This window comes from Triturus cristatus, chromosome 7 (genome assembly GCF_964204655.1).
Source record: "Triturus cristatus chromosome 7, aTriCri1.1, whole genome shotgun sequence".
Lineage (NCBI taxonomy): Eukaryota > Metazoa > Chordata > Amphibia > Caudata > Salamandridae > Triturus > Triturus cristatus.
This window is the reverse complement of record NC_140590.1, coordinates 1,013,947,768-1,013,974,820: the sequence shown is the minus strand read 5'-3', so window position 1 is coordinate 1,013,974,820 and position 27,053 is coordinate 1,013,947,768. Positions and strand designations below refer to the sequence as shown.

General features: G+C 43.7%; 1 protein-coding gene across 1 annotated transcript in view; it reads right to left on the bottom strand.

Annotated features, from left to right (window-relative positions):
- Positions 1-27,053, bottom strand: part of RAD50 (RAD50 double strand break repair protein) — a 495,519-nt gene that overhangs the window by 311,520 nt on the left and 156,946 nt on the right. Inside the window, exons 5-6 of the mRNA XM_085618052.1 lie at positions 16,655-16,840; positions 9,864-10,068 (exon numbers count right to left, since the gene is read on the bottom strand). Of these exons, the coding sequence (XP_085474178.1) occupies positions 9,864-10,068; positions 16,655-16,840 (391 nt within the window). The remainder of the gene's footprint in view (positions 1-9,863; positions 10,069-16,654; positions 16,841-27,053) is intronic.

The following is a 27,053-nucleotide window of genomic DNA, read 5'->3' as shown; positions in this document are numbered from 1 at the left end:
GCCGTGTGCACCACTCTCAATGTTCCTGGGCATGTTGTCAATATTCCCTAACCCAGGAGGAGATTGGTAGCCCTGTTGTTGGTGCTAATGCGGCAATGGGTGTAAAAGGGTTTGCTTAAATGTTCCTATCCTTGAAGAACTGAATCTTCTGGCCTTACAAGGTAAGCAGCAACTTGACCCCTCAGTTACATACAAGCTCAACAGACTCGGCCTTCTAACTTCTGGCTCAGAAATTGACCCAAGTGTTTTTTTGCCTGTAAAATACTTTACAAATCATAAGAATAATATATCCACAGTCCACAACCACCCTTTAAAGGATTTAAACATAATATATCTAAACACCCGCTCTATGGTTAAACATCAGAGTTATTCAACCTACTAGACACCTACTCTCCGGATATTCTGTTTATGACAGAAACTTGGTTGACAGATTTATCCATCCCTGATATACTAGCTGCACTACCAAAAAACTATTACCCTCTGGAAAAAGAGGGGCCAGTGTGGCAGCAGCCATTAAAAAGTACCTTTCTTTCACCGCCATCTCTCCACTAGGGATGACACAGCTTATAGTTTTACGATAAAGCTGGATTCTCCCACCTCTGCATTGGTGTGTGTACTTATTTATAGACCTCAAATAGCAATGCTGGAGTTTGCCAAAGATCTAGCAAATAGAATTGCCTCACTGACTGTGGATTACGCCAAAAAATATATAACTGGCGTTTTGAACTGTTGGGCAAACGAAGAAGAGGGGGGCAAGGGCTCCAAGGAATAGACTGAAATGCTACAGAGTTTGAATCTTGAACAACATATACATGTGCCCACACACATCAAAGGGCATACACTTGATCAGCTTTGGTCCATTAACATTTGTTTCCAGAATCTAGTCATTCACCCATGCATCTGGTCAGACCATCACTCAATCAACTTTTCATTAAGTGACATTATTTTACCCAAACACCTGGATCACCCCAAAATTATTACCATAAGTTGGAATTGCACAAATTTGAACTCCTTTCATAATACCTTGGCACTCAATTTGCCTGCCATGATAGACAACGTTGACAACTATGAGAAAGAGATCTCTAATTGGCAATTGAAGGCAAGTAATACACATGCCACTTTGCAAATTCAACCCAGCTGCACTCGGCGACATGAGGTATCTAAATTGTTTTCACTGAGTTAAAAGTAGGTAAACTAAGAACGTGCCAGGCAGAACAGAAATGGCGTAGAACATGCTCGCCAGAAAACAAGGAGTTATTCGTTCAGAGCCCGACAGCCTATAAAAAAGCCATCTTAGAGGCACAGACATCCTTTTTCACTAACAGTGTTATAAACTCAGACAATAAAGTAAAAGACATCTTTAATATAGTAGGGGATTTATCTAACCCCGACCGAGTAACACCTCCTATCATCCCTCTCAGAAACTGTGCAATGATCTAAATCTTTTAATTTTTTCGGATAAAATAGAAAAAATACAAGAATCTATTGTCCCTAGCCTACAGGATATGAAAAACACACAGGAAGATAGTAACCGTACTACAATGTCTACCTTCCCATGCATAAACAAAGAACGGCTCACAGAATTACTAAATAAAGTAAAATCAGGCTCTCCTAAAGACATTTGTCCCCCCACATACAAAAATCAATTTTTACATCCTTCCCAGAACGCTCTTTCCGTTCTGAACCTATCCCTCACACAAGGAGCTGTCCCCCTCGCCTTCAAAGAAGCAGTGATAATCCTGCTTCAAAAGAAACCTGTCGTGAACCCCTAGCGGCTAGACAACTATAGGCCCATATCCCTTCTACATTATCCTGCTAAAGTTCTAGAGTCACATGTAGCTAAACAACTTTGTTCCTTTTTAGAAGAGACTAACTTCCTAGATCCCCACCTAGCAGGTTTTCGGCCCTCTCATTCTACGAAATCAATAATTTTAACTGTAGTGGACGACCTAAAAGAAAGGGCTGATAAAGGAAACACACAAGCACGGTTGCACGCGGATACGCATAAACGGCTCCAGTACTCTAGAGCTGCACTGCTGGAGCTAAATTCGAGGGGTACTATTGGCAAATGCACTCGTCGACCGGCTGAGTCTGGCTACTTTCAGTCCCCTGGCTCCTGCCCTAATTGCTCAACGCCTTTTCCACCAATACGCTCAGGACCCAGCATAGCCTTGACAGAGAGCGAACTCTCAACTTGTGCTGGGGGGGGGGGGGGGGGGGGGGGGGGGGAGTCCGTCTCTTGTATTCTGATAAATTCCAGATCTTTGGTGAAGCACAGCATTGAATGTGCTCATCTGTTGATGGATCTAGACATTAAAATCGCTTTCATCACAGAAACCTGGACGGACGAGGCATCCGGTCCAGACTTAGTCAAAGCTACCCCCCCTGGTTTTCATTGCGAGGTTCTCAACCGACCTAACAAGAGGAGTGGCGGCCTGGCCATCCTCTATCATAGCGCATTTTCGGGAACTTTTAAAGCACTTTCCCTGCCGGCTTGCGAAGCACTCGCATTTAATCTTAGATTAACAAATCATTTTTCCTTTAAAAGGTATCCTCATTTACAGACCCCTTGGTGCTAAATATTCTTTCTTTGCCACATTAGGAACCCTTTTAGAGGATGCCCTGTTGGGGAACTTGCACACTATACTAGGGGATTTCAATTTTTACCTCGAGCAGGCAGACGAGCCAGACACGGCTCGCCTCCTAAATTTCATGGAAACAGCAGAGCTGTTACAGCACGTAATTGGCCCCTCTCATCTGGCGAGACACACTCTTGATGGGGTTTTTTCTAACACCCCTAAACTATCTTTCTCAGCTTTGTGACCTCTGGCCTGGCCAGACCAGGTGGGAGTTTGCTTCAATCTGAGACCCACACCCCACACAGCCAATGGGCAGTACCAAACTGATCGGAAAGAAGTTAGAGCCTGGAATAGGGTGGATTCGGAGACTCTATCAAAAGCACTTACCACCTCTTCCATACCCATTGCCAGCAACATGGATGAGGCTGCATTGTCTTACACAACATGGCTCACGCAGGCCTGTGCAGACCTCGCTCCTCCCAAACAAGCCGTTTTTAAAAGAATGGTGCCTTCTGCTCCCCGGTACTCGAGCAACCTTAAAGTGCAAAGATGTACTTGTAAGAGATTGGAACGAAATTGGAGGAAGGGCTATACTGAGGAGAAAAAAATGCTATATTTGGCTAGCTTAGCCACATACGAACACATGTTACGCGAAGCCAAACAAAAGCATTACGTTGCTCAGATTTCAGCAGCTAAAAATTCAACAAAAGAGCTTTTTTCCACCATTACCAAGATAACCGCAGTCAAATCTGCTCCCGTCCCGTCTAGCACTGAGCTTTGTGAAAAAATTGCTTCATTTTTTTCAACTAAAGTAAATAACATTTTTACCAGTCTCAGCGATTCAATTAGGAGTGAGCAGGAGTCCGAGCAAGTGGCCAATGAGGGGGCCATGTCGCCGGTCATACTGGAGGCGTTAAGACCTCTCACTGTACAAGACACTCTGGACCTACTTGCCAAAGCCAACTCAGGATCCCCTCTGGACCCTTGCCCATTGAGAATCATTAAACTGGCTCCTGTGCCTATAGCCATCCACCTTACTCCTATTTTTAATGGCATGTTTGAAGTAGGAACTTTTCCAAAAGTTTGGAAGGAGGCCTCTATTCTCCCGCTGCTGAAAAAACCCAGCCTGGATCCGTCTGATCCAAACAACTTCCGACCAATTTCCCATCTCCCCCTTCCAGCCAAACTAGTGGAGAAGGCAATGAACCAACAACTCACTGCCTTTGTGAAAAAAACCTCTGTGCTGGACCCTTCCCAGCACGGTTTCAGGGAGGGACACAGCACCGAATCCGCTCTGATCACGGCCACAGAACAGATCAGGTCAGCGGTGGATCAGGGAGGCAGAGCGGCCTTGATCCTCTTGGATCCATCGGCCGCGTTTGATACGGTCCACCACGGCTTGTTGATGGACCGATTGAGGAAAAGTGGAATTCAGCAAAAAACATGGGAACTGCTAAACTCCTTTCTCTCGGAGCGGAGTCAAACAGTAGCCTTAGGAACTTTTTCTTCCCGTCCATTTTCGCTACCTTGTGGGGTCCCGCAAGGGTCTTCACTGAGTCCCACCTTGTTTAATATTTACGTGTCCTCCCTTGCTCCCATCATCAGATGCCACGGTTTCAGTGTCACCTCTTACGCGGATGACACGCAAATCGTCGTGTCTCTACTTGCCGGATGTGAATCGGGGTTGGACCACAATTTCCAGGCCTGTATGTCGGAGGTGGCCCGCTGGATGGCTAGTAACTGCCTCAGGCTAAACTCAAACAAGACCGAGGTCATGCTGTTTGGGAACAACCCTAGCTTCTGGACCCCGTTTTGGTGGCCGCAGGAACTGGGGGCCCTTCCCAGGCCGGTTAATAAAGTAAAAAATCTCGGGATGGTGTTGGACGACAAACTCACTATGGCATTACAGGTCAAGGCGGTAGCCTCTAAAACAGGCTTTATCTTGAGAATGTTGAAAAAGATTCTGTTCCTGCTACCTTATGAAAGCCGACAAATGGTGGTAATGGTGGTAATGGCCCTGGTAACTTCCAGGCTGGATTACTGCAACAGTCTGTATCTGAATACAGATACACTGAATTACACTGCTAACTCCTGAGGCGAAAAGCCGGGAGGCGTTTTACTGTGATTTTTAAACTTGTAATTGTGTATTGATTTTAAAAATACCTGATTTGCACACTGCCCTCATTTCCACAGCAGCTGAATATTAGCTGTTAGGGAAAGGAAAACCACTCGTTCTTGGCGCCATTGACCGCCGAGGGAGAACGATAGCCACGCCCACCTCTTGCTGGCCACGCCCCCTCCTACGTCACTAGCGACCACTATAAATCATGTGTCAATACCGGAAGCGCAGCGGACGAGCGCAGCGGGCTCGCCGACTGCGCGCCGAAGGCGCGCTTAAGGCAAGCTCGTCTGCGCTCGTCCGCGACGAGGACGTGCCTAGCGTCACAAACCCTGCCCTACACAGCCCACTCTTCCCCTGCTATACTCGGGATGCACTGCTTAATCTCCGAGGGTATGCGCACGAAGGTAAGCTTGCCTTTGAAGAAACTGCTTCTCCTGTAACTGACTTCACCCACAAGGACCTAATTGTAGGAGGCCTTTTGAACGTCAGATCTTTACCGAAGCATGCCACTGAAATCAATCTCCTTATAGATTCACACCATCTGGACGTACTCTTCCTAACCGAGACCTGGACACATGCAAACTGTGAGACCGATTTAGCAGCTGCTTGCCCGCTAAATTTTAATATTCTTCATCTCCCCAGACCCAAAGGCCGCGGTGGCGGAGTGGGCGTCATCTTCCGAGCCTCGTGGGAAATGAACACCTTAGACATAGATCCCGTACCTGGAACCGAGCTCTTTGGTTTGACTATAAACTGCCACCAAGGAGTCACCTTTACGGTGATTATCTGCTACCGTCCACCTGGGGCCTTTTCTCTCTCGCAACAGCAAGCACTCCTCACGACTATCACCAACATGGCAACCTCTCATAATAAACTTATACTCCTAGGAGATTTCAATCTTTGGCCAAACGGCAGCCTAGACACAGGTCTAGACAACCTTCTGCTGTCCTGTGATAGTGTGGGGCTTTACCAACTGATAAAGGACCCCACTCACTCCGCAGGCAACCGGCTTGACCTTATCTTCTCGACCCCGGGTCTAACTCAAGTAGGCGACATTCTACCCATGAGCTGGACAGACCACTCGCTCATCAAACTGTACATCAATAACGCCACAACAAGTAAGCCCATAAATCACTCGCCACCACAATTCTCTTATCGGAACTGGAAAGCTTTAGAAAAACTCAGCATTTCCACCAAAGTCTTCGAGGTGGAGGAAAGTTTTTCCTCCACCAGCTCGGTGGAAGACAATTACAGATCCCTTAGCTCGAGAATCACTTCCATCGCGGACTCTGTTGCCCCTATTAAACTCTGTAAACCTAAAGGTAGAGCACCCGCTCCCTGGTACAATGACTCTCTGAAAACCCTCAAATCTACCTGCAAACAGGCTGAGAGAAAGTGGAGACACGGATACTGCAACAACAATAAAATCCTCTGGAAAAAGTCACTCCGTGACTACAAATTCGCCATCGCAGAGAGTAAAGCGAATTACTACTGCTCTACCATAGCCAACGCGGCCAACAGTCCAAAAAGTATATTTCAGATCCTGGACAACATCTTACATCCCGACTGCGTTAAGAACCCCATTCCCCCATCTCAGTCCCTTTGTGACAGCCTTGCTCAGTTTTTTACTGACAAAATTGAGACCATCATCATCAATCTGGCAACGCCCCCGTCACACACTTATCCCACCCTTCCCGAAGTCAGCCCCACCAATTCTGACTCTCTGAGGTCAGCCTGCCCTCCTACGAATAGGCTACTGGCTTTCCCCCTTATTTCTCAAACCGAGTTTGAAAAAGTTGCACAGGGCATCACCTGGGGATCCCCCCTTGATCCTCTGCCTCCGAAAATCTGGAAAGCATGTGGGCACGAACTATTTGACACTCTCCGGATGATTTGTAATCAATCCCTCGGCTGCGGCTTCGTCCCCCGCCCCTGGAAGCAAGCGCTTATCACCCCGCTACTAAAGAAACCCACGCTAAACCCAGAATGTTTATCCAACTTCCGCCTCATATCACTCCTACCTTTCCCGGTGAAGGTGCTCGAACGTTGGGTCAGTAAATGCCTCTCAGCCCACCTCGAGCAGCACCACATTCTGGACGAATTCCAATTTGGTTTTCGCCCAGTCCATGGCACTGAAACTGCTGTGCTCACTGCCATGGAGGAGCTTCGAATGCGCGCAGACAGGGGCCAAGCCGTGGCCCTGATTTTATTAGACCTGTCTGCCTCATTCGATACTGTCAATCATGGGATTCTGCTCGAGTGCTTGAGAGAGGCAGGGATCGACGGCACGGCCCTGATCTGGTTTCACTCCTACCTCAGCGAAAGAAAACAGGCCGTATCCCTCCCTCCTTTCCAATCGGTTTTTTCCCCTGTCCCTCACGGTGTTCCCCAGGGTTCCTCTATCAGTCCGATTCTTTTTAATGTTTACTTGAAACCACTGGTCACGTTAATTAAATCACATAACATGACCACAGTAAACTATGCGGACGATACCCAGCTCCTCTTCTCTTGGGAAGGCGAAGATTCCATTTCCGTGCAAGCCTTCCATGAATGTCTAAGAGACACTGCGAGATGGTTGCATCAGAACTTCCTTCAGTTCAACGCCTCGAAAACCGAGGTGCTGTTCTGCCCTGCGAGTCGTATACCCCGCCCTCTGCCCGCTGAATTCTGGCCCCCGGAAAACTCCAACAACCCGTCACCTGTCACCACTGTTCGCAACCTGGGCGTCATGCTTAATCACCAACTGAGCATGGAAACGCAGGTCTCAAGAACAGTCGCTACCTGCTCTGGCCTTATGCGCTCGCTGCGCAAGGTCTTGCCTTTGCTACCTGCCTCCGCCAGAGCACTAGTAGTCAGGTGTACTATTCTTAGTCGCCTCGACTACTGTAATGCCCTGCTGCTTGAATCTCCTGCGACACTACTGGACAGACTCCAACGAGTTCAGTCGGCAGCAGCCAAACTGGCTCTTGGATGGACCAGGAGATCCTCGGCCACCGCTGCACTGGCCGAGCTGCACTGGCTGCCTTTGAAGCAACGCGTTGCTTTCAAGGCCCTCTGCCTGGTCTTTAAGGCACTACATGGTGCAGGACCCAGACCTCTTCAACGTCTGTTCTCTTGGTACACCCCCATCAGAACACTCAGGTCCACAACTGCCTGCCTTGTGAGAGTGCCCAGATGTAAGAAGGCCAGGACGGGGGGAAGATCGTTCAGAGTAACTGCAGCCAAGCTGTGGAACAGACTGCCTGTCGATATCCGCCAAATCCCCCATCTCCTCCCCTTCAGGAAACGAATCAAAACATGGCTCTTTCCTTCACCCCTTTAGACCGGCCAGCCACAGTCATTTCCCCCCGCCGGCAATAAACCCCCGGAGTAGCTACCAGCGCCAGGATACCTGCCAGGTGACAGCCGCGCTCTATAAATATTTTAAATAATAATTTAAATAAATAAATAAATAATCTTCAGGAAAACTTGCTGCACAGATTACAGCTATTGCAGAATGCGGCCGCCAGACTGCTAACCGGCATCCCAAAATTCTTTCCCATATGTAAGGCCATCCGTGACCTACACTGGCTTCCAATTAAAAGCAGAGTCCAGTTTACGTCTCTGTGCCTGGTGTTCAAGGCCTTGAATGGAGAAGGCTCTGAATACCTTACAAAACTATTCATAAGGTATGTTCCTGCCCGGCGTCTTCGCTCATCAGAAGCCAGTTTTGTCACGGTCCCGGTCATAAAAAAAAGCCCGCTGGGGAGGACGTAGTTTTTCCTACAGGGCAGCCAGGCTCTGGAACGGATTGCCGCTCCACTTGAGACGCATGGATAACCTATTGCACTTCAGGAAAGCATTGAAGACCTGGCTGTTCGGCAAATAATTTCGGCCTTTAGGATCAGGGAGTAGTGGACAGCGCCAGGACACCTACTTGGTAATCGCGCGCTTTACAAATCACTATAACATAACAAGCACTGGTCCTACTGGGCCTGTCAGAAGCATTTGATATCGTTGATCATGAAATCTTAGCTGATCGAATGGCTGAGGCAGCTCTTAGGGGAATTGTCTTGAAGTGAATGAAATCCTTCTTAAAAAACCGAACTCAATCAGTCCGTCTCGCACCCTATAGCTCTGCTATAGTAAGTACGAACTGTGGGGTACCACAGGGCTCTGCCCTGTCCCCCCACCTCTTTAACCATTACATCCACCCCCTGATACATACCTTACAACAAATGAAGGAAAATTCTATAATTATGCGGATGATATGCAGCTGATTTTTATAATTGACAAGACTTCGGACTCCAAGTAGCTCTTCAAAAATACCATACTATTCATCAGGGACTGGCTGAATAGGGACCAGTTAAAACTGAACACTGATGAAACAGAGATTGTCATCGCCATCAATAAATGAAATTACTGGACTCCTATTTACTGGCCAAAAGAGTTGGGTCCCCCACCTAAACCCAAGAGCACGGTAAAAAGTCTTGGCATCCAAATTGACGCAGACCTATCCAGGCAATCACAGATAAGCATGGTTACGTCTGCCTGCTTTTTCCAACTCCGCAACTCCAGGAAAATCAGAAGATTTTTCACCAGGGAGGCCAGCACTCAAATTATTATCGCCTTGATCCTGTCCAAAATTGATTATGCTAATGCTAATTACCTGGTTCTCCCTATTAACCTAAATCACAGACTTCAAATGATACAAAATCAACCTGCTAGAATTGAATTATCTTTCAACAGCCTAGACATTCCCACACGAAGCCGCTGATGAGGGAGCTTCATTGGCTCGCAGTAGCACAGCGATCCATGTTTAAAACAGGATACATTATCTCCAAAGCAATCCACAATAAAGGTACCAAATACTTATCTACAATGTTCCAAAGATATTCCCCAAAACACAACCTTAGATCTGAGCAAATTGATGTACTGGTGGTCCCGAGATTCAGACGCAAAAGGATGGGAGGCTCATGATTTTCCACGTTAGAACCCCAACTCTGGAACTCTATGCCTATAGCAATCTGACAGACCGTAAATAACATGTCTTTTAGAAAAACAAATTTGTTGTGAATGAAAGCTTTTCTAATTTCCAAAAATATAAAACAATAGTAAACATTATAAAGCGCTAAGCTTAAAGAGAACCATAAAAAAACTTAACAAGTCCATGAAAGGATTACCTTCAGAGGCTCCAGTTCATTTTCGATGGCTCTGACATTCTCCTTGGAGGCCGCCAGCTGGGCCTCTTTATTGCCGAGAAGCTCCTTAATCTCCTGGGCTTTTCCGCGGTTCTGCTTCAGATACTTGAGCTCGGTCTGGCACTCCTTCACCTTCTGGCCCTGCTTTAGACGCACCACACGCAGTGTTTCCAGGGCCTTTATGTACCTGCAAGCAAGAAAGATTCCAATTAATCTCGAAAAAGTATAAATATACCACAATCCAGTGTAATCCAAGGCACGCATGATGGGCCCTTCCTCTATGAACTCGGCTGTCACTCTTTCGGTTTCTGCCCAGTCACCGCTATGGGGATTCTCCACTATTTACATATTCCTTCCAAGTTTCTCGTGGCTGCTCAAAGCCAGGAGAACGCCATGGACCAGCATGCTCTGGACGCTCTTTAACCTGTCCCTTACACCCAACCTTAAGAAGCAGATGAGAAACGCAGCGGTCTGTGAGAGGGAAGCAGAAAGGTATGGTGAAACATGTAGGGAGAATGGTACAAGCCGTCTGCATTCATTTTCATGTTGTGTCCAACAGAAATGTGCTCTAGTCTCTTCACCTCCTCCTAAGTAAGCAAGTTGATATACCCAGGATGCAAGTCAACATTCAAATTGTAAATGGCTAAATTGGTAACAGTGTATTATGGTAAAGCTGTGCTCTGCACGAGGATGGACAACTGATCACTAAAGAATGCCTTCCACTGGGCATAATCCATATCCCAGCCGAGGGTCTGCAGTGCCTGGCTCAAAATGTCTAGAGCATGGATGACTGTGGCTGTGTGTGTAACATTTGAGTGAGGCAATTATTTCAAAGTTGGTCAAGAATAGTATAGGGTGGTCCAAAAAAATCAGAGCGGATTTAATGCTGATTTTTAGTACGATATTATTGCAAGCAAGTGAACTTAAATTGCGCATTTGATTTTTAAAACAAAATCCTATATTGATGTGTGGGACTGCAGAATAGGAAAAGTAAATAGGATATGGATCGATGTAACCGTCTATGTTTGGTCCCTCGCTTTTTCAAGGGGTTCATGTACTATTGAGGGCAACCGCATCGGGTAGAAGATCTGGGGCAGAGTAAGGTGAGTGAGGGATGGAGGCGGGGCAAAGTTTTGTTGCTTCTGTTTATACTTCTCATATTCAACAGATTGGTTGGTTATAAAAAAGGCCCTGTGGGGCAGTGAAATGGCAGATGTGAGCAGGGTGTTTGTTCAAATCTGTTTCAAACTCCTTCGATGGAATGTGAATGGTTTCAACAATAAGGATAAACATGTGGCAGTGTTGAAGTCCACTAGGAGCTAAGTCCCCGTGGTAGTGATGCTGCAAGCCACTCACCTGCTTGGAACCCAATGCAATTTTTTGAGGCAGTCATGGTTTCTCAAGTGACTTTTTGCAATCTTGTTAAACAAGCATTTGCAATGCAATCGGTCTCGCCTTTGGGACCTTATATGTATTTAGCTATGCAGCACATTAGCCTGGGTGCTGAAACATCTACTGTTCTTTAACATGGAGGCAAAGTAAGCACCAAATTGCGTGACACGCCAAGTATGGGAACACATGGAGAGAAATATTGCTTTTCAGTGGGAAATGGTATAGTCCAAAGCTCTGTTTTTAATATAAAATCAGGGCCTTCGGTGGTCATATCACTGAAAATACAAGATTTGAAAAAAATATTATTGTCTACGGGTGCTTGTGGAAGACAATTTCAATGGACTGGAATCTAGAGAATGCTAAAGTGATTCTGGTATTTTACTGACCTCTGCTGGTAGTTTTCTACCAAGACAGTTAAATAGGGGCAGTTGAACAGAAAAAAAGTCCCTAAGTGGACGCAAACAAGTCCTAGGTCTGATCTTCAGAGCCCACAAAGTACATACAAGTATATACTAAAGTATATACAAGAGGTCCTGAATGCTCGACCTAAAAAAAGACCTTCCGTTACATGACCACAGTTCTTGGGTGGCAGCTATGGCAGACTTTCTACAGAAACAAGTCCATGAAGGGGGGAAATGCTGATGGAATCTGCTGAAGTAAAAATCTTATCCACAATTTAAGGGGAAGTTGACTGTGGTTACTTCTAAGGGAACAAGCCTTCTACAGTTGGGCGCTTTACATAGGACCGTCTCTGTACTGTACTTTGCTGGCTATAATCCTAGAAAATAGTTTAGCATTGATTCCTTGCTGCTGCCAGAACAGAGTGGGCTCATGACAAGTCCACTAGGCATACCATAATTTTAGACGAGGATTGAAGACTTCCCATACACAAATGACTTGCTCTTGGATTTGAGTAGTTCCATATTGCTGGGTCTTAGAATAATAAAGATACTTGACAGGTTTGGGAAATGCAAGGCCTTATTGCGAGTTTGCCCAAATTAAAAATCTTCTCAGTGTAGGGTGTGAGAGGAAATAACCAGAAAATCGAGACTCAACATCAAATTAGGAGGTTTATAATATCTGTTGGTACAAGTGTCAATGAAAGAAGAAACTAGCTGGGCACAGAAGCTTGGTTCCTCCAGGACCTTCAGAAAAGAAAGAGTTCAGGTCAAAGAGAAATCAGTGGCACCATTCTGGACTAACCTAATCCCCCTACAACAGGGCACCATCTGGGCTTGCTTAAAATAAGCCAGGTCTTCCTCTCTACTAAAATATTTTATCATTTGCGTGTTTGCTTGATGAGTGCGTGTTTATGTATTTTTCTTTTTTTTTTTTTATTGTTTTGGGGTTCGAATCATCGAGAATGCTTTGGCCAGGGTCTCGGACTTCCAGAAACAACTTAGAAGGGGGTGCCTAGATTTCAATGATGATGATTCATTGGGGGTCCCCAGATTCCAATAATGATTAGATGGGAATCCTCAAAAGTTTAAGAATCACTGCTCTAAACCATCAGCACTCTGACAAAGTGCCCCACAATGTACAGACCTGTAACCTTGTCAATCTTTCTATGGAAACAATTGCCCCCCACCCCCAAACACTCAAGCATTGCTAACCAATTTTGAACAGAACCACAACTCTATCTGAAATTGTCCTTACCTAAAACATAAAATTCAAAGTTCAACTTTTAGAATGCAAATATAGATGACAATACTTCACCTCTAACTTTATCTGAAAACAGAGTTCTTTCTCATGTCCTCGCAAACCGTCCCATTCGCTGTTCCATTCCAGCCCTAAATTAGCCTATGCATGTTCAGTGGTGAACTGCCATCACCCAAGTGTGGAACGTGCCAAATAACTTGCTTCATTTTGTATAAAGGTTTTAACCAGCAAGCTCACATCAATGTATCTAGTTTGTTTTTATAATGGTTCATCTTAGATCATAGTAAATTGATTCTATCTAGTTCCAAGGATAGTCCAATAACCTGGAAATAGTTCTGATTGCTTCCTAGCAGCTCATAGCTTTTGGTGATGCTTGCCCATTGATGGAGTAGCTTCCTCTCATCACCTTCTGATTTTTATTTTCAATTGGTCTTCAAATCCCCTTGAAAGCGTTACCTTCAACTCCAACCTGGTCTCCCTTGCTCTGCCACCAATGAGGAAGATTCCCTTATCCTTCTTTTGCAAGGCCTAAAAAGCACCCTTCAAGGTACCATTCCACTATAGATTGAAACTAGAAATGTTCTTCCTTGTAATGTACACTGAAGCATAGTGTATGTGTCCTACGTTTGTAAGAAATCCCAGCACTGTCTCCAGTGAATGGTTTCTTTGGGCATAACATATGGAAGTTGGAACTGCAGAGTTCCATTCATGAATTTTCCATCTTATCTTGAGTGTCCTCATTTCCTAGTGTTTAAAGTCAGTACTTTTACAGATACCCGATCTGGCAATACATGAGCAGTCTTCTCCCTGTTTTGAAATTTGTCATATAGTAGTAGGGAAACTATATTCTCTCCTGCCAGAGAACGTTGGGAAGTTGATTAACATGTTTTCATAGTCTTTTCTGCTATGATGTCATTGTTAGGTGTCACGTTGCACATTGTCAAGTGCCGATTCCTGGCTTTCATCCATTAAGCAACGTTAACTGTGATCATTCTATAACAAAATCCTTTATGTCTTTATCTGTTTCCTTTCCGTCAGGCAAACTCAGAAATTAAGTCTATCCTCATAATTATCTTACCGAGCATTTGCCCATCGCTTGTGTTAAGGTTGTAAATGCACGGTCTATCCTTTGGCATCTTTATTCAATAACTTCCACCCAGCTATGCACTTTTTCATTTCTTAGTGTTTCACACAGCATCATGTAACGCCCTTATCCATCTCTGTTACCTGTCACCCCCTCCCTCCTCTTCTCTTTCCTCATGGTCTTCCAGTACCTTCTCTCTGTTCCAATTATACTATTGACTGACATTCGTTTTGTCAACTTTAGATTACGGGTTGAGATGGGTAGAAGATTATAAACTAGTTTGCTGGCAGGTGACCGCAGCAGGAGTGTTCATGAGATTAGCCATCCTACTAGCTAAATGGGCTGGTCCAGCATTTCTGCTCTCAATACAGAATAGGGAGTGAAGGTATTCCCTGAGATCTCTCTGTATCTTCAGCAGGTCTTCCACTTCAACACAGATACAACGGATCCAATGATGAATGCACTTGCAGCAGAAATATGTGAGGTGTAATCTGTCGGCCACAAGTTTGTTTTCACCAGAGATATTTTAAATGTTTAACACACTGCCTCAGGGAGCTGTACTTAACTTGCAGGTCACACCATTTTGTTGGCCAGTAATGAACACCTATTATTAAGAAGCATTAGAAACAATTTGATTTGTATTCTGTGCTACATAAATGCAATTATTAGGGAAAATGATACAGTTAAACTGACACACATTACATGTAGTTTGCATTAAAAGACAAATGTTCACTGTTAGACTTGAACTTCGGATGCAGCATATCTTGTGCCACTTGTTGACCTGGCATCACGCATGTGGTTCCCTTTTTCTATGGAAATAGGTTTTTCTTTTTTAACGAGTTTGAGAAAGGAGACCGCTTTCATATTACGGGTTACCTATTAGCCAATATGGAAGTACAGCTGTAAAGAGCATCTACTGCTGCTCGCTGCATCTGGTAGCAAATGCGATATGAGTACCTCATGCAGGACAATTCGAGCAGAAGGACTAATTTTCTTTCAGGTATGTAATTTAGAGATACCCCAACCTCCTCTCTCTTTCCTAGAGACTCAATGTCTGTAACAAAGGCCTCCTGTTCTAACAAGGTAATTAAGCATCTTGTCACTTATATTCCTGCAAAAGATGAACATACCAGGCTTAATACTCTAAGGGCCAGATGTACGATGCGCAAAATAGCGCTTCACAAATTGGGAGTCTTTTGTGACTCGCAATTTGCGAGGCGCTATTATGCATGTACAACAGTGTTATTACAGTGTTTTGCGATTACCAATGGGGTCGCAAATAGAGAGGCTTGTGAATATTAATGAGCCTCTCGCAATTTGCTACCCCATTGGGAATGCCAGGCCCTCCCAGGTATGGAGGCATGCTGGGCTCAGCAGACCACCATGTCTGGGACTGCTTTTAAATAAAGCAGATTTTTTTTCTCACTGAAGACCGTTTTCCTTAAAGGAAAACGGGGTGCATTTAAAATAGAAAAAAATGAAACGTTTTTGTTTCATGTTTTTTAAGGGCAGGCAGTGGTCCCTGGCAGTTCCTAAATAGCGAGTCGCAAACAAATTGTGACTTGCTATTTAGGAATTGTACATGCGAGCAGTGATTTTGCATGTGCAAACGGGTTTGCAAACCCGTTTGTGCATGCAAAATCACGTCGTACATCACGCCCTAAGAGTTGTAGCTCCATGACCACAATAAACAATCTATTTGACTTTGTGAAGGTAGAAAGACATATATTGGCATGATGCCCTACACGTCCTCTCTTGTACAATTGCAAAATAAGCTACTCACTAGTGGCAATAAAATGTCAAAACCTAAAATTTGCTAAGCAAAAAATGGGCAAGCACCTCTCTAATCTATTAGTATTTTGTTGAAAGCATTCTGCCTACAGTAAAAAATTGTTTTTATTATTTGCAAGTACATTTTATTAAAGCTGTTTAAAACAGGTCACTTACTGGAAGTCTATTATTACTTCCGATGACAGAAGTCAAAAACACACTATCTAATGAAATATTGAATCCTTCTTTATAGCCCTTTTCTCGTCATGCTCCAAGAACTGCACCCTCAAGTCTGTTTCAATCCATGACATAATGCAATTAGAGTCCCAGCACTTCAGATGGAAGAGAGGATTTCAAAGGGCATTTTAAAATGGACAGTATGCACCTAACATGATGTGCGTCTCAAAGTAAGGATGTTCGACAATCCTGTCAAAAAATATTTTGGCCCTTTAGGGCTAGCTACACATCCACTAAAAAGGGCACTTTTCTACCTTTGTATTTGAGTTTGGCTGCCTATAATATCCGTCTCTGAAAGGCACTAGGCCTGGCAGTACTTATAAAGTGATTTCATAGCTTTATTGAGCAGCCAACTGAATGACATGTGGACAGCGAGACGGTCTGCAATGAGAGTCGAGTCTGACAACAGGTTAAGATTACTGCATGTTCTCAATTTGGCATAGTATCGCTCAGCATGTGCACAGTGTACTATTAAGCAGTCATCCTGAAATATAGCATACACATATGTACATTTATATAATAATCATATTGTGTTGCTGAATTGAGGCCAGACACCAAGGGACAACTCTCTTCAGATCAAAACAGAAACAAAGCAGGATCTAAAAGCATTTTATATAATGTGCCTACAAACCTTGTGGCTGAAAAAATCTCATCAAATTTGATCTTGAGCTGCCTCCCCTCACTGAGCGGCCAGTTGGACTCTTCTTGATGGCAAAAGATCACGTTGTTGAGCACAGCTTTCGAGACACCCAGGGCTGTGATCATCTCCCGGTCAACTTCTGCACACTTGGAACTCAAGCTCACTTTTTCTCCATGTCTAGTAAAATAAGAGGTAAAGTAGAAAATGTGCAGAGAACCAGATGTGAAACCAAAAACTAGGATTTACATGAACTGAAAGACAACACGTAACCCCCTTAAAATCTTGTGGTTAGATACAAGCTGCCACAATGGTGTAGCAAAGAACATAAGAAATGCCCTCACTTATAACCAGAGGTACGTCCTCATTCAGAACATTCAAAATTATCCACGATGCCCACCTCCTCATAGACATTCAGTATAACTAATCTGAAGCCCTGCTCTCATGTCTGCTCCTTCAAACTGTGAGTTTGTAACAAACCAACGCTGCACATATAAACAGAATATGTACTCTGATGTCTAGCTCTCTCAGGCTCAATTCATGTGCCAAGATCAATTTCTTCTCCTCTAAGGCACGAGCTTTCTCACTCTCCACTGTTATCTTCTCCTTTTCAATGGCATCTTCTTGGTTCTCCATTTCCAGTTGCTTCAAATGGAGCACCATAACTTCCAATGTATGATCTCTGGCCCTTTGCCTGTCTAACAATTCCTCTGGAGAAGGATTCCTGGATGAACTATTACTGCCAGCCACAGAGGTTGCTCTCCTGACAGGCAAATCCTGGGATCTGAAGCCACCCACTGGCACACCCCCATCCACATCTGCATCATATGTCACCCCAGCTTCTCTGGCCTCCCACCAGGCCCCTAAGGCTTTCTGTAGCTCATCTTTCCTATTGTTGCTCCTCATGGGACATCCAAAGCTCCTGCAGAACAGCTTGAGTTGATCTACTTTGTAACTACTTAGCATTTCAATATCAAAGTCCAATTCTGCAGCCTCATTTGTTAGTTTAAATTTAGAGACATGGTGCATGGATACTACAAGGGTCAATCAAAAATAGAATAAAAAATAAAACACAGTATGTGGTTGCGTTGCACTAAACTAGTGATGTACACCAATCACTGTGGGTCAAGTACAAATACAAGTTCAAATCCTCATTGCTGACCACCAATCTTAGAAATGGGGGTCTCTAGTTGACAGAGGTAGGTGCCTGTGTCCAAATAGGGACCCTTGCTTCTAGTCAGGGCTAGGGAGATACACACTTTAGATAATCTCTGCTCAATCCCTGGGTAGCTTGGCACAAGCTGACAGGCTATCCCAAAGGCAATGTGTAAAGTATTTGTACTCAAAACACACAGTAATGCAGTATTAAGATCACAAATGGACACCACACCAGTTTAGAAAAAGAAAGTATCTTTATTTAAACTCAACAAGACCAAAACAACAAAAATCCAACATAAATGTAATAGGAATATGACTTTTTAAAGGTTTCAAAGCAGCAGCAGAAGTGTTATACTTATGAACAGGTCAAAAACACAACAAGAATGATCAGAAATAAAAAGCAGCTTTCTATTGGTTTAAAAACAAATGTTTCTAGCCTAACAGAACTTTCTTAGAATCGCGAAGTACAGCGTTACCAGTAAAAATCGAGAAAAAAACCCACATAAAGTGAACAATCACACTAGGCAACACACCCACGCCTTACAAGCACTACTTTTTTGATGACTAACATACCAGTACTGAAACAAGTTTTGAAACAAACATATACACACAATATATTAGGCTATACAAGTTTAGCCCAATTCTATCAAACAAACAAAAAAAACACACACAACTATTAAAGGAAAAAAACAAAGTTTAGAAGTATGTTATAGTTAGGGGTTAATAATAGTACCCTACTACACAAACATTAAAAATACCATAGTTAATTTTTAAAGTCTTTAATTAAAACATTATTTGCCCAACTTACACTACGACCTACAGCATAATATAAAATGTCAATGTCGCTCGTATACTCAAACAACTATAACTTGCGATATTTCAATTAAATTAAATGTAAAATATAATATGGTCAAAACCATATCCTAATGTATGTAAAAATCAGAAATTTATAAATGGATTTCAAACACGTCACTTCATATAACAAATAACGTATATGCAACTGGCGAGTTCTAGTTACTTGAGTGTATGAGCGACGCTGACATTTTATATTACGCTGTTATATCTGTTTTTTCAAAAATAAGTATTCTCTCCCACGAAAAGTTAGCCTTTTGTAAAGAACTACGTCACTCATTAGTTGTAGGGGGATTTATAGAATACTGATGATGACAAAAAATAGAATGGCTGGTCACACTCCCAATTTCAATCATAGACAAAAAATAATGTCACTCCGAAACTTTCCAGATCCTACAGAACTACTCCTCAAGGTTGAATTCTTTAATCGGTTGAACACACAACTCCACTCTTACTCGTGGAGGTGCCCTAGGCCTCCATCAGAAAATTATAGGCCCCACACATTCAGCTGACCACACTAGTAGTAAGGGAGCTATGAGACAATGGCATCATGTCTCACCAAACTCTTTCTGTGAGGCTTTTTAATTTCCCAAGTCCAAACAGGACCTAGGAGTTACTCAGATGCTGGCGGAGTTTCAATCGGCTTTAAATTATGCCTTTAATAGTGCTGTTCCTTTAAGAACCCAGTCTAATACTGCGCTTAGACCTCTTGTACCCTGGTACACCGCAAAACTTAAAGCTGGAAAAGCTCTCAGCAAAAAATTAAAGAGACGCTGGCGCCGGAGCTATGACTCAGATGATAAAGATGCTCTTGCTGCATACCAGCGAAATATCAAAAAAGGTGCATGAATTTTATATCAGCAAGCAAATTGATCTAGTGGGCAATTCCTCTAAAGAATTGTTTAAAACCCTTATGGAATTTATCCACCTCCCTGCCTGTACACTGCCACTTTTAGCATCACAGGAACAATACGACTCTCTTGCAGATTACTTTGAGAAGATCAATTTAATCTAACAAGCATTTCTGAATATCCCACCCCAATTCAGTGCAGAGCTTAACAACAGCCTCTTCCCTAAGTCGAGGGACTATAGGCTGGACAGTTTCCAAACCTTTACCCTGGATCAAATTCAGCAGGTGCTTGAAGGAGCAAAATCTGGATCTTCAACTGACCCGTGTCCGCCCAGGATTATAGCCCTATTGGCTAGCCAGCTTGGCCCTGCTGTAAATCTGTTATTCAACACTTCGATGGAGTCAGGTATTATCCCTCCAGTGTGGAAATCAGCATAGATTATACCAATTCAAAAAAATGAACAACGTGGATCCATCAATCCTTTCGCAATACAGATCAATTTTAAATCCAAACCTATGCGAGTTGATCAAGGGGTACTGCAGGCGTCGCGTTTGAGCTCTACACTGTTTAACATTTATGTGGCACCCCTATGCAAAGTCATTAGAGCCTACGGGTTTGATACCTTGTCTAACGCAGACGATACGCAGTTGGTAAATTCCCTCGAAGGAGACAATGACAAAGCAAAGGCTCGCTTCATGGCTGGTATGAAGGCGATTGCTGGTTAGATTCTAGATAACTTTCTCCAGTTGAACCCAGGTAAAACTGAAAATATTCTGTTTGGTAAAGCCCAAGACCTGTGGACCTTAGACTGGTGGCCTCTGGAGTTTGTGTAGACACCTTCTCCTAGTAAATTTAAACCGATCACTGGTGAGGTCAACGTTTCTCATGTAGAGTAACCAATCGTTGATGGGGTTTGCTTTGCTGATGATGATGATGATGAACCCCCTCCAGTCAACGGCTATGAGTGAACCTTCTTGACAATTCATATGGATCGCATAGTTGATGAGGGATGGATTAACGACCTGGAGGACAGCGGGGAGGTAATCAACAAAGTGTTTGATGATGCTCTCTTTGTCAGCTATAGAGAGGACTGTAAAAGAGAAGAACAACTAAGATGATTTCAGCAAAGGATTCCCAGGTCAATTCAGAAACTTACCCATTCTATCCCCTCTAAATGGTGCTGCAAGATGATTTAATATTGGACTTTTTCCAAGCAGGAGAAACACTCCTGTCAGAATCTCCTCCTGGTGAAGATGCCTCCCTGAGGGCAATAACCTACCTTATCCCTTTAAACTCCAAGGTTTTGCCTGAAAAGTCCTGGCAGGTGTTGAATTTCTGGGGGATGTGCTTGGGATACTGAAGTAAGGACGCTACAGCCTTTGCAAGTAATTCCTTTATTGCTGAGGAGCAACCATAGATACATCCTTCTCCTTCAACCACGAATACCGGTCTCCCTAGTGGAACCCGATATCCATTCCAACCCAAACAATTCCAACCCACGAGGATGCACAGTAACTAATAGCCACGCGATGCGCAACCATTCGTTACCTAGCAACACAACACTTCCCCCTTTCTTATACAACATAATAATTAAATAATATGTACAACACAAAATATATTAACCATGTTGAAATTGTGAATCAACCTCACTCATTGTTCACCACATAGTCTCTAAGCCAAATAGGAGCTTTCCTTGAACGTGAAACTCTCTGATTATTAACAGGAGGATCAGAAAACTGAATGTTCCTCCCAGAACTAGGACCAGCCTCCTCTGGAACTTCTGAGACCACCCCATCCACCTCCTGAACAGCAACAGGCTGCTGTACATTAGTACCCTCAGGTGACACAGAGGAAGGAGCAGCTGCCTCCATGAATTCATCTTCCAACCAGTCTGACTTGAAAGGCACTTCCCCAAGTTCTTGCGCGACTTCCCTTGATGATCCATAGCAACCCTTTTTAAATTCCAAACCTCGCCATTTTCAAGTTTCACTGCATTGTGGAGCACCTCTACTACCTCTTCGTCGTCAAAGAAAGCGCTCTCTCCCTTGCACACAAAACCCGTTTTTTTCACTCTGACCCAATCTCCATCTTCAATCACAACTGGTTTGGTGGAATGCTTAATATTATAATAATCACTATTTCTTTTATGGATACGTTGCATTCTGTTCCACACTTCATCCTTTGACCAATTTATCAATCCTGATGGAAATAACCAACTAGGATTAAATTTTGAACGAGGATTACGCCCCCGCATTATAACAAACGGAGGTAACCCAGTTGCTTCAGTAGCAGTCACTCGGTAAGCCCAGACAGCCTTCCCAACTTGTGAGATCCAATCATGTGCATTGCTGGAAGAAATATGAATTATCCCTTTCAACACACGGTTGAATCGCTCAACCATACCATTTCCGCTAGGGTTATACAACGAAGTAGTCCTATGCCGTACCCCCAATTTTGCAAAATACTCCTTAGCCATATTCGAGACAAATTGAACACCATTATCACTAATTAAGGACGAAGGAATTCCTTCTGAAGAAAAAAACCTTATTCAAGAATTCAAGGACCGCCGAAGTATCTGCCTTATCCACTATTTTTACCACTGGCCAGCAGGAAAAAAGATCCATAAGAACCAAAATATACTTCTGAGACTCACCGCCCTGATCTTTAATGGGACCCAAAATATCAATGGCAACAGTATCCCACGGCTCCCTTGCCACGGTAACCTCAGACATAGGAGGTCTAAACGTCTTTAAAGACTTGTCCGAATTCCCACATGTAGTACAATTTCTAACCACTCTCTCCGTTTCAATATCCACACCAGGCCACCAAAATAATTTTTTGATCACAGCCTTGGGTTCTGGAAATACCCGAATGACCCTCATGACACAATTCCACAATAGCAGAACGCAAACTCTCAGGAGGAACTACTCTTTCACCTCTTAACAACACTCCATCACAAAAAGATAGTTCCGATCTAATCTCCCAAAAAGGCTTCAACAAGTTGGGAATACTATCTCTACGTGGCCAACCCTCCAAAGAAAAAGATACCACTTTGGATAACGTTTCATCCTTGCGGAATTCAGCATCCCATTCATCTCTATCAATGGAAGTGCGGCCCCGATTATGGATTAAAGCAACTTGGAAATCATTCCATACCTCATCTTCACATTTTTCCAAACTGACTGGCATTCTGGATAAAAAATCAGCTACCAAATTATCTTTGCCAGGGGTATAGACCATCCTATACGTAAAGTTCTGCATTCTCATTGAAATCCTAGACAATCTAGAGGAGACATTAGGTGACCCCTCAGATGACAAAATTTTAACTAAGGGTTTGTGGTCAGACCTAAGAGTGCACACCTTTCACCAAATGAATGACTTAAAATGATCAAGGCCCCATGCACATGCCAATGCCTCCCTCTCAATTATTGGGTACTTCTCTTCGCACAGGGACAAGGATCTAGAAGCAAATGCAATGATGTTTTCCTTGCCCTTACCTGCGTACTGGGATAACACCGCACCCAAACCCTTATTGCTTGCGTCCGTAGTTACAAAACTCTCTGCAGAAGATCATTCTAATCAAAAGTAGTATACCTGCTCACCCCCCCCAGCAGAATGCCCTGGTCCATCAGTGTAATAATAACACCCTTAACAGTTTTCCTTTGATCAGTGAAGAGACTTTTCAGTAGCTCTTAACGGATACTAAGTCTGGTTCACCCGCGGACTGCTGCCCGCCCCATATTCTGAAAGAGTCCCTTGCGATCCATTCTGGTCCGGCGCTTGCCCTACTGAACAATTCTATTTCTTCTGGTATCGTTCCTCTAGCTTTTAAAAAAGCCATAGTGGTCCCCCTCTTGAAAAAGTTGGGAGCAGATCCGGCCATCCTCGCCAATTACCGCCCTATATCTCTGTTACCTTTCTTGGCCAAAGTCTTGGAGAGTTATGGTGCTAAATGCCTCTCCAACTTTTTGGAGATGTACAAACATCTGGACTCCCATCAGGCAGGTTTTTGTCCCGCACACTCTACCGAAGCCATGATCCTGTCAGCTATGGATAGCCTACGGGAATTCGCTGATAAAGGGTGTCCGCGAGCTTTGGTCCTGTTGGACCTGTCTGCGGCCTTTGACACGGTCGACCATGACATCCTGTTCGACCGTGTCAGGGGGGTCGGAGTCTCTGGTACAGCGGCTCACTGGATTTCCTCTTTTTTGAGGGACCGCCATCAAGCAGTGCGTCTTGGCCTATTCTCATCTGAATCTCACAATATTACTTGTGGGGTGCCTCAGGGCTCTGCCCTCTCCCCACACTTATAACATATATATGTCCCCTCTGATTAAATCATTGAAAGAAAGAAAGGTACTGGTTCTTAACTACGCTGATTATCTGCAGCTTCTCCTCAGGGTTGATGGGTCTAATGACTCCGTTTCGGAGTTCCAGAAGACTATGTTGTTCATCCAAACTTGGATGGATATGAACCATCTGAAGCTTAATCCGAGAAAAACGAAAGTGGTCTTTACGGGGGACAGCCTTAAGCATTGGGGCCCCCAGTATTGGCCTCCGGCACTCGGCCCACCTCCTATCCCCTCTAGCTCCGCCAAGACTCTGGGGCTACTTCTGGATAGTGGTCTATCCTTAAAAGCCCAGGTTGGAGCAGTGGTGTCCAAGTGCTTCTACCAACTGTGAAAAATTAGGAACATCCATTGCTTTCTCACTCATGAAGCTCTGGTTCAAGCCATGATTTCTACTGTGCTATCCCACCTAGACTATTCCAACTCGGTCTACCTGGGAATGCCTTTTAATCGCCTCCAGTTGGTTCAAAACCAGGCTGCCCGTCTGATTTACCACCAACCTAAATGGCAACCCGCATCTCCTCCACTGAGGAAACTACACTGGCTCCCGGTACAACGCCGCTGTTTCTTCAAAACTGGCTGCCTTATTTTCAAGGCTCTATACGGTACCAGTCATCAACAACTTTATACGTAGGTACTCCCCCACCCGTTACCTAAGATCTACCCATCTTTCATTTCTTTCTATTCCGAACTTCAAGAGGGCCCGTCTTGGAGGCCGTAGGTTTGCCATTCTCGCTCCCAAGTTGTGGAATTCCCTCCCTCTTGAGCACCGTACATGTACTGATCTCCTCCCATTTAGGAAACTCTTGAAAAATTGGTTGTTTACTCAGAGTTAGTTTCCGCTGCCTTTGTCAAGATGTCTGCTAGCGCCATGAAGCCAACCCGGCGTACGTGCGCTTTATAAATCCCCATTAACATTAACATTAACAGAAGGATCAAAACTGCTGAGGCAGGACGCGTTTGCAATTGAAGTCTTAATATCCTTAAAATCCTTATCACATTCCTTAGACCAAGTCAAATTCACATTTTTCTTCAACAGTTGACGAATATTGAAACACTTGTCAGCAAAATTCGGAACATACTTAGCACAAAATTCTGCCATGCCTAAAAAAGACCCAATATCATCTTTACTGCAAGGGGTTGCTGCCTCTTCAATAGCCGACACTAGAGATGCCTTTGGCCTAACACCATTACAATCAATAACATGACCCAAATAAGTTACACTTTCACATGCGAATTTACATTTAGAGAATTCAATAGTGAGGCCCTTACTTTCCAAAATTTTTAGCACCTTAGAGAGCCTAGCGTCATGTTCTTCCTTTGTTTCTCCATAAATTAAGATATCATCTTGGAAAAAGGTTACACCAGCCTCCCTTTTAAATAGATGGAACATTAACCGCTGGAAAACAGCACCGGCTGACGTCAAACCAAATGGCATGCGGGTAAACTGAAAGCACCCAACTGGGATTATAAAGGATGTGAGATGTTTTGAATCATGAGATAAGGAAATTTGGTGATAGGCAGACGATAGGTCCACCGTCGAAAACCATTTTGCACCCTTAAGGCAACTCACCATTTGATTAATCTTAGGTAATGGGAACCTATCAATTACAATGTTATTGTTGAGATAGCGAAGATCCACACAGAGCCGAATTTTCCCATTGGCACGTTTAACAATCACAACTGGAGAAATCCACTCTGATGCTTCTATTGGTTCAATAACCCCTGCTGCCACCAGTTTGTCTAACTCCCTGGATACTTCCTCTTTAACCAGTAAGGGCACATTGCGACAACGGTGAACCTTAGGGACTGCGTTCTCTTTAAGACGGATACGATGTTCAAAACCCAATAAATTGCCTAGTTTTTCACTGAAAACAGACGGAAACTGTTTAATCATCTTTTCACCTAATGAAGAACCCTCATCCAGAATTAACACTTGTTCCTTGCTGTTGGGGTCAAGAATGATATGCAAAAGTTTCTGATCCAACCATCCCAAAACGGGAGGACCGTTCTTAGCCACATACAATTTGGCTCGACAACATCTATTCTTAAATTCGAAAACAAACCACCTGAACCCAACAAGGTCAATTTTCTCTCCACCATAACCCTCAGGGTGGATATCTGGCTCGAACAATCGTTCCCCAACCTTATTAGTAAATTTGCTCTTCCACAACTTTTCCTCAATTATAGTGTAGGGTGAACCCGAGTCCGCTATAATATCAATTTTCACACCTCCAATAGTCATACTGCAAACCGGTTTGTTGGTACATGCGATGTCATTAATGTTTAACATCAAATTGCTCCTAAAACTGTTATTCAACTCAGCGCTCACAATCATGTCACCAGGATCGGGGCTTGGTTCATCCGCATTCTCGCCATCAGTAACACATCTTACTTTATAATTCCTTCTTTTACACACTTTTGCGAAATGACCCAACAACCCACAACTAGTGCATTTCTGCTTAATAGCCGGACAATTTTTACTATGGGCCAAGTGGTCCAAACTCCCACACCTATAGCATTTAGCACACTCTCTAAAGGCAGGTCTATCTTTAAATTTGTGTTGACTCTTGTTAAAATCATTTGTATGAGGCACACTTGTCTTGCTCACCAACGCAACATTTTGGGACTCCTTTTTTAGAGCTACAGCACATCGGCCCGAAATTTCCGCTTTCCTCACAATAGCTAATATATCATCTAGAGGGGCATCGCTATTCACCCATAATCTATCCTGGATTGCAGAGTTGGCGGTATGCATAACGACCTGATCTCTGATCAGATCGTCGTGCAAAATTCCAAATTTACAATCAAGAGCCAACCTTTTCAGGTCAGAAACGTAGTTATCAATGGTTTCCGAACTTGACTGTTTTCTCTGGAAAAATTGGTACCTGGTAACTCCAATACATACTTTAGGTTTAAAATAATTGTCTAACTGTAACAATGCAATTTCAAACACAATAAAATCCCCAGCCGTAATGTTACAAGTTAATTGGTGAAAAGTCTTGATTCCCATAGCACCTAGAGCATGCAAAAGTAGCCTTTTCTTTTGTTCTGCTGAAATTTTCTTTGCTTCATCCACGGCCTCAATGTAATTGACAAAATACACCTTCCACTCAGACCACTTGAGAGAAGGCTCATTTCCTGTGGCCCAAAATGGTTGAGGCGAAGAAATGCTAAAATTAG